The 9,033-nt window shown below is 39.4% G+C and overlaps 1 protein-coding gene across 1 annotated transcript; it reads right to left on the bottom strand.

The window, feature by feature from the left end:
* Nucleotides 1-2,208: 2,208 nt before the first annotated feature.
* dmrt2b (doublesex and mab-3 related transcription factor 2b) lies at nucleotides 2,209-8,298 on the bottom strand. The gene is made up of 3 exons (XM_084723707.1): nucleotides 7,475-8,298; nucleotides 6,103-6,205; nucleotides 2,209-4,270 (listed from the first exon to the last, which is right to left on the bottom strand). Exons 1-3 carry the CDS (start codon nucleotides 7,844-7,846, stop codon nucleotides 3,462-3,464), a joined length of 1,284 nt encoding a protein of 427 aa, XP_084579833.1. The 5' UTR covers nucleotides 7,847-8,298; the 3' UTR covers nucleotides 2,209-3,461.
* Between the last annotated feature and the right edge of the window lie 735 nt (nucleotides 8,299-9,033).

Raw genomic sequence — 9,033 nt, 5'->3', positions numbered from 1 at the left:
CCTTTGTGCCAATCTCCCCTCTGTCTGTCTGTGAAAAGGCGGCGAGAAAGGCATTCTGATATGCTGGTAGATACTGACAAACAAAGACACGCTATCACCCGTGTGTTGACGCCACAAGGTCCACGGTTGTCAAAAGTATCTGACCTCCATCTCTGCCAGATTACTGCACAGAAAAAAAAAAAAAAAAAACGGGAGAAGGAGAGAAAAAGTGGATATAGATCAAATGCGTGTTCAAACAAACTCGGCCGGCGTCAGGCTCAGCATACAATAAAGAACAATGTCGCCTAGGCAACGCTGGCACCCTCCCTTTCACCCTTTCCCATCTTCCCTCTCTCTGTTGGTGTGATGAAATGATACTCTATGAAATATTAAACAGACGATCAGTTAGTTTAAGGTTCTACAGTCGTAATGACAGACTACAGTCTGACAAAATGTCTCACATTTGGAGAACAATAGAGTCGTGTGGTGTGATGGCTTCATACTACACACTTAGAAATAAAGAAGCTGACTAGAACCGTAAAGCTCTTCAGTGTGTCCCCTTGAAAGAACCTCTTTTAGTTCCTGGTAGAACTTGGAACCATATCAGAGAGTTCTGCCTACAACCCAACATTAAGGGTTATACTATCTGTGTAATGGTTCCACCCAGGACCTTCCTGTGGGTTCTATCCAGAATCTTTACACTTTTCTAATGGCGCTATTAAGGACACACCCAGAGTGTTCTACCAAAAAACTGTTCCAAGGATTTTATCTAGCACACACACAAGGGGTTCTACCAAGAACCCTTTTATTTTCCAAGGGTTTTATCTAGAACCCAACCAGGGGGCTCTACCGAAAATGTTTCATATATTCCAAGGACTTACCTAAATCCCAGCCAGGGGGTTCTACTGAAAACATTTTTTTATATTCCAAGGGTTATATCTAGACCAGTCAGGGGGTTCTATTGAAAACCTTTTTATGTTCCCATAGTTTTATCTAGAACCAATCCAGGGACCCCATCTGGTGAATATATCTCATCCTCCCTTTCTTTCTGTCTGGATGATTCTATGAAATATTAAACAGTACGGCAGATGATTAGTTTAAGGTTCTACAATCATAATGACAGACTACAGTCTGACAAAATGTCTTAGATTTGCAGAACAATGGAGCTTTAAAAAACCAAGAAATAATGAATATATGTGTCTCACTTGGTAAAAAAGGAGATGCAGAAATATTATCTTTTTTTTTTTTTGCTCTCAGCCCTTTTGACATTTTTAGAAAAATCTTAACTCCTCTAGCCTTCACCACCTGTTTCACCTCCTGTTCCACCTCTCCCGTCGGTTTTCACATGATTAAAGAGAGATTTCTGAGCAGCACCTGGTTTGTTTTGACACCACAATGCCCGAGAGCAGCGCAGCGATCAGCCAGCCACATCGACTCTTTGATTTAAAAATCAAAGCATAAAGTAAGAAATGGGCTCAAGTTCAAACACTGCTTGACTTTTTCATCAGCTTTGTTTTATGGATGTACTGTGTATATTTCTTCTGCAGGAAAAGATAATAAAATAAGACTGATGTCAGAGAGTCAAAGCAGAGTGGTTCAGGATATTTTCAATGGATTGCTGGCAGAGGAGTATAAAAGAGTATAAAGTGTATGTTTGTACAAAATATGCTAAATGTGGATATAAAAATGGAACTATAGCCATCAAGTACATATAAATTTGATTGCAGGGCAACACTAGACTTTTTAAATTTGAGGTGCTACTTATAGTTTTTATAACTAACTTCTCATACACTGTAAAATAAAATAAAATAAAATAAAAATATACAGGAACTTAGTAGTATCAGCAAGTCTGTTCTTATCATCATAACTTAAAATTTCTAGTATTTTTTTTTTCAGAGCACTTCAGAACTTATAAACATGAGTTCTTCTAAACTGAAGGCTTTTAACTTGAGTTGATGGTTTTTGAAAACACTGCACACCCATAATAAAGGTTAGCATTGAATTAGTAAAATCAAAAGTTGATAAATAACAATAAATGTCATAAATGTTCATCAATGTGACTGAGAAGCTGTTGGTTCAACTTAATGTCTTGATCATATCGAACGTGTTTTCTTACGAACAGCTGAATTAATATCAAGTTTATTTGGCTTGAAACTTTTTGAATAATTACAAAACACCTCAACTTGTCTTTTCAGATTCAGTTAACTTAAAATCACATGACACATACCATCCATTAATAACAAATTTATTACAAAAGCAAATGTGAGTACAATTAAATAAAATTGTCTGCGCTAATAAGTGTAAAAATAGTCTATTTTACAGAAATACTAGAATAAAATGATAATAATATACAGACTTATTTCCTTGTTTATGTTCAGCGTCCTTTAAAACTTTCAGGGTGTGCTGTTTTTTTTGAAGAGGTTACTCATGTTGCTGCTGTGTGGCACTTCCCTATCAGAAATAGAGCATCTCACTGTATTTTTATCGACAGGTGAAAAGTTGCACCACACCACGCTGCATTTACCTTCTGCCATCCTCATAAGTTTGATGTGGGGTTGTGTGGCCGTCCGCAGCAGTTAATGTGATACGGGCTGGCTAAATAAAAATATCAGGGCTGTTTATTGATGTAAACATTACGCAGACGCTCTGAAAATGTTTGGAAGTGATGCAGCCACCCGTGTTTTGTATGAATTTAATGTTATTGTCAATAGTTCAATATGAAATGAAATGTATCAGCCCTGCACACTGTAAATAAAAAAAAAAAGTTGAGAAAACTCATGACTTCAGTGCACCTGTCTAAATTCATTTTTTGAGTTTTGAGTCAAACTCAACCTCTTAAATTTTGAAATAACTAAAAAAAAGTTTCCCGACCTAAAAACGTTTAAAAAGTAAAATAAGTAAAGTAGATCATCTCAACAAAGACTTTTAGAAACAAACAAACAAAAAAAAAATCAGAAATCGATGAGTAAATTCATTCAAGTTAATAACTGTGAATAATTTAATATTTTCTATTTGCAACCATTTAATTTTCAAGCACCCAAATAATGTCAAATTGGGTGCACATCTCACTCTTTTGGGGTTTCTAAAGGTGAGAGAAAGACGAAGAGTAAATTATCTCCAAAAGACAAAGATTATAGATCAGCAAAATTTGCTTTGATTTATTTCATGTCATAATAGTTTGAGCTTCACTTCACAAGTTGCCTTAAAATTATGAGTTTTCTTATGTTTTTTTTTTTTTACAGTGCAGAATCCATCCTATTTGATTGTAATATTTTTAAGTTAAAATATAGCTGAATACATTCTCATGTAAATACAAAGCCTGTAATTCATGTTCTTTTCATAATTATTCCCCTTTTGGCACTTTATAAGAACCAGCCCTTGTCAGGAAATACAGCTAGCCGTTTTTGTGTTTACTCACTCAGCATCAGTTCTTAGTCTGCACATAAACAAAGTGCACTACAACACTGCTCTCCATTCCCCCGTCAGGCCCTCAGCAGAGCCTCTACAGAGAATGGTAATGGCCTCACAGCTGGAGTCCTGACTGAGCTGCCATGAGGGCTCTTGACAGACTCGGCATGAGCACCGGTCTGGTTGGCGGGAGTGTCTGCGCTCCAGCCCTTAGCTGTCAGAGGTCTGAGATCAAAAGTCCTGCTGGGTGCACTGACGTCCGACCCGCCCATGTTACCCTGATCTGATCCAGAAATAAAGCGTGTGACGGCTGACGAGTCCATTATTTCTGTTGGTTCTGGGAGGGATTTGACAAGGCTGAGACCTGACAAAGTGCTGCCGTGATGTTTGAGTCTTTGCTGTGATGGTGGGGGCATCAGCTCTGGTCGGTTTTTATTCTGCACCTCCTCATCCTCCCTGGTTTGGCATAAGAAGTCATAGTCACCTTCTGCGGAGGATCTGCTCTTTAGGTGGAAGAACTGGTAGAACTGGAAGTCACACTCATACAAGGGCTTATATTTATACACAGGCACATAACTGGGCGCCCCTGCGGCGGTGGGGTCCTTGTTGAGAAGACAGCAGTGGAGGCTGGGGGAGACAGGCAGCGGCGGAGGGTGAAGCACAGGGACGAGGGCAGAGGATGAGGAGGATGAGAAAGAGAGGTCGCCCTGCAGCTCTCTCTGCCTCAGCTCATGCTCCAGCATCACGTTCTCCAGCTCCTTGTCTGCGAAGGCTCGCCTCTTCCTCATCCGGGCGCTGAGGGAGGGACACGTCAGGTGGTCACGCTGCGTCTGCTTCGACCAGCAGGAGGCGTCATCCTCCGGCGGTGCCACCGGTTTGAGCCCTACAATAGAAGGAGAAAAAAAAAACACATGCTGCTGTTATGTATTCATATATTTAACTCAGTTACGGATAATCAAGTTGTTCCGACCAATTAATTGTTGTGTTTATGTTTGAGCACTTTGTTCTTTATTATTTTAATTACGCAGTTGGTTAGCGGTGTCATTTTTGTTTTACGGAGAGCTCAGAGAGGCTGAGAGGGCCATAAAGAAGACAAAGCCTCCAGCAGCATTTGACTCCAAGCCAGCAGGTATTAAAAGACGCCATGTATTACAGTAATGGCCCGTTGTTGTGAAATAGTGAAGCCACACTGATCACGTTTGTTCAGATAAATTAAGTGTGAGTAAAGCTGAGTAATGACATCTGAGAAGAGGCATTGGCAGCGTGGGCACCAGCAGACCTTAAAAATGTTACAATGTGAGAATAAAGTATGTGTGTTATAGAGCATGCACTTGTGTGAAGGTATGTGTGTCCATTTGTTATCTATATCTGTTTTTTTGAAGGACATCGTGAGAACAAAAAACTGTGTGGGCTGCATAAATCCACTTGGGCCAAAGCTCCTCTTGAATTTTTATCTAAAAACTCAACATAAGGAGTTCCTCAGGACCGTGTAAAGGAAAATGGAGCCCATAACAATCTCTTAAAGGAAAAATAATATGTGGAACATAAGACACTGGCTCAATTCATGGTGACCAAAGAGGAGAAGCCAAGACATTGAAACCCCACAAGCCACTATGAGTGATGTGCAACTTGTTAAAAAGTATAGCAACCAGCCCTCATACTATACCCTGCAGGATGCTTTGATGTTAGTATCATGGATGTACTAAGAACTGGATGTCCATTCCTACAGTATGAGAGCTGTACCACAGTAATGTTTCTATATTTCTTCCTTACTTCAGCTGTGGTTTGTTTGACAGCAGCAGTGTCCAGCGTGAGCCCCTCAGCTTGGAGAAATAGTGTGCTTAAAGGACAAACAATTGAAGGTGGTTTATTTAACCAGGCACTGGTTTATCTTGGGTTGAGACTTTGGGCTAGGATAATATCATGAGGTTAGACATAGACAGATTAATATTAAGGTAAACCTCCAGGGAACATCGTCATAAATCATCCCTGTTGAGGAGCAGTGGACCACAGGTAATTAAAGTAGTATTCTACTGACTGATCATCACTGATCATTGTATCCAAGTACAGTGGTTTTATTTTAAATTTTTATTTTTTGAATGACGTGTAAACAAGGGTGCAACTTTAACAGTGAACTTAGTTGAGTGGCATGCAGCTTTTTTGTATTACAGTTTGTTACAATTTTGTATCACTGTCTTTTACATTGTCAAGTTGATCTTTGTTCTTTTTTTCTTAGATTTTTCTCGAGTCTAGCTTTGCTGTAATTCAACTTCTTCCATTGTTAAATAATTGACGCCTTTCAAAACTGTGTTTTCAAAGTAACTTCCCCAACACTGCAAATCTTTCATGGAAACACTGATTTCATTTATGTAGTTTCTATGTAAGTGAATGATTCTACACTTCTACTCCAAGAAAAGTTACTTGTGATGTATAAATGTTTTTGTACCAGTAACAACTCACCCTGAGCGAGTAAAAAGAAATTAGTTTGACGGGTCAAAAAGCAGTGAATTCACTAACAGATAACAAACTAAGTTGATCAACTTGTGATCTTGCATGAATTCTGACAAAATCAGTGCATTAAAAGCAATAAGCCAACACGCTGAAGTTGACCTTAAGGACTTCATCTGATATACTGGGAAGAAAAGTGGACTTTCTATCACCATCTGGGAGAGAAGAAGTACGTTAATGAGAGAAGAGATGTTAATTAAACTATACCCTGCAGGATGCTCTTAGTCAGGATGCTCGACTCGGCTGCTCTGCTGTAACGTTGATACGCTGTCCTCCGCAATGGAGCTGCACACCTGACCCCCCTCTTACCCTGGTAGAAACATGGGAACAGGAATTAGACATTTGGACATAATCATATTATAGTGAGACTGTGCCCCACGGGTAATTACAGGGAATTAATACATTATGTAAGAGGCAAGCAGAGCTCCCTGTAAGTTTTAAAGAAAGACATATTTAGCTACTTGACACAGAAAGAATATAACTACTGAGTATAAATGGAAGTCATTTTATAGAGCAGCATTTCAATACTTTGTTCTTTTCTATACTTGCTCTTCTGGTTGGTATATTATCATTGTGTAAAAACTGTATTCAGTTAACAATATTTAATTATATGAATAAAAATGAAACAAGTAATATATTTCATGTTATTATTAAAAGTTTCACTTACTGCATAAATGCACTTCTGCAGACAGAATGTAGTTTTCTGTTAGAATAAACTTTATTACTAGAATGAACTGCAAAACAAACTAAATTTAGAGGCAGTCACCCCTCTGAGAGATGTTTAAAATTCTACATACTATATTCATATTTTGAATATACAGTACTGCATAAAATATTAATTCCATTGTGTATAAACATACATATAATTAAGTATTTCTTGTTATACAATTAAGACATTTTGATCTTAAGGAGATTTCCTGATTAAATAAACTTTTACAGATTTACCTGACAGTTCATTCAATATTACAATAACAAACAGAAGCTCAACTGAAGACTAATGTGGAAAACTTTTCTCAAATGCTCAAAATTAGATATAACTTGTGCAAAATATATTTTTCTGTTTTGTGTTAATTCTGAAAAAACAAACAGTCTGTGATTCAGACTGAAGTTCTGCGCCTAAATTCAGGTAAGAGTTCACTTCTGGGCCACGAGAAGGTCAGACTTCTGTCACACACATCACTCGAAAATATGAATAATAATAGCAGTTGTGCAAATTCAGACTTTCATGTTTATTTCTGAGCACTTCTGTGAAGTGTAAAATATTTACTGTAAAGATTTCTCCTCAGGAAATTACTCTGCATTGACAGCTCAAGGAAATCGTGTTAAATAAAAACTGTTGTATTTTCTGACGTATACGACAGTTATATATTCTTACACTCTAAATATTTAAAAGAATATTTTTCCAATGATTGATTCCCCTCTATACTCACATTTACCCCGCATTTCGATATCACCACTTGTTGTTTGTCTGTTAATGACTGTTACCCTCCTGATAATCACCTCCTAGATGTCCTGCTTCACTCATCTGTTAATTCTCTATCATTTCTTCATCACTGACCTGCCCCTGTGCCCTCCTCACCTCCGCAGCTTGCTGCCTCCTCAGAGCGACCTGCGCTGCCATGACGCGCTGCCGCTCCACCACCAGCAGGCAGCAGGCGCATCGACAGTCCCTCCAGCGGCAGAAGCGTTTGTGGCCTTTCAAACACGAGACGACGCCGTGGTTCCGACAGCGTGCGCATTTAGGGCTCCGGGTCATCTTGCGTGCTTTCTGCTGCTGATGGCGCTCTGGAGGCTTAAAGGACACTTTATTCCCTCCGTCGTCCCCGCGGCAGCCGTGCTGCAGCCCGGCGCATCCGTCAGGACTCGTCACGTCAACAACTTGCTCGGGTTTGAGTACATCAGGTTTTGCCTTGGTCTCCAGCTGCAGGCCTCCTTCCAGCTGAGAGGACATCTATGACTAACAGCACCGCAATTCCACTTTTAATCCGTGATGCGCTACAGTGTGTTGCTCCAAACGCTGAGGACACTTTTACGCACAAGATTAAAGATGAATTTAACTCAAAATACAACGAAACAAACGTGATTATAGCTGCTAACTAGTAAAGTAGAATTAATCTAAAAATGTAATTCATTGTCTTTCAAAATGTTCTTATTAAAAAGTCAGGAGATCTGATAAATCACAACTATGGCGATGCTTTACGCACGCATTTTAAACTGAAATAAAATTAAGAATTAAAATAAACAACACTGCCACACCTGCACACGCACATTCTGCAACAGGTTCCTCTAATTAAAACAACTCATCTTCCACCAGACAGAAACTAAAACGACGCATTAAGAGTGGGATTCCGGGCTGAGAGAGGCTGTGCGCCGTAAGTTTACAGCAAAGGTGTGGTGTCCTGCTCCAGCCTGCCGCCGCTGCTGTTGCTACATGACGGTGTTTTCAGGGTGGAAACTTTGCAGCCTATCGACCGCCAGACGTTTGAAATGTTAAGCCTCTCTCAGCTGCTCTCTGACGCTGTTTCCAAGAACAAGCGGACGGTAGACCGGTCCACAATGCCACAAACTCCTGGCGCGGGACCCGAGAGGAAAAGATTCGAGGAAACCCGTTTGCGGCAAAAGCGACTCCCTCAGCCTATAAACGCCTGTACCTGCCTCGTCCTGCCCACCTTCGAACCTGTTCTCATCTTTCAGCAGAGATTTGGGATCTTGCCAGACGCACATCTCCAAATGATTCCAGGCAGGAGGTCAGCATTTCTGTAAAGAAAAGTTAGCAGTGTACCAAAAGCACTTCAGTAACTTCACCGACATGTTAACTGATGAAGAAATTTCAGCAATTTACTAATTATAATAAGGGGCGTACAACTACCACTACAGTCATAACAATAACCAGATTAATGTAGTCAGTTACTACATACAAATTACATGGTATTTTTTGTTATTAGTGACGTAATCCATTGGTTTACCAGAATATAATCTAACCATAATACTTTTGGATAACGTTTGGATAAATCAAACATTGAAAATACTGCACTTATACTAAACCAATGGTAGAATTGACATTAAACTTACTCACTTACAGTTGCTCAAAATCAGATTATCCCTACAAAAACAGTAAGAGGAGCACTTACTCAAAAG

This window comes from Lutjanus erythropterus, chromosome 7 (genome assembly GCF_056507025.1).
Source record: "Lutjanus erythropterus isolate fLutEry1 chromosome 7, fLutEry1.hap2, whole genome shotgun sequence".
NCBI lineage: Eukaryota > Metazoa > Chordata > Actinopteri > Lutjaniformes > Lutjanidae > Lutjanus > Lutjanus erythropterus.
This window is presented reverse-complemented; position numbering and strand designations above follow the sequence as displayed.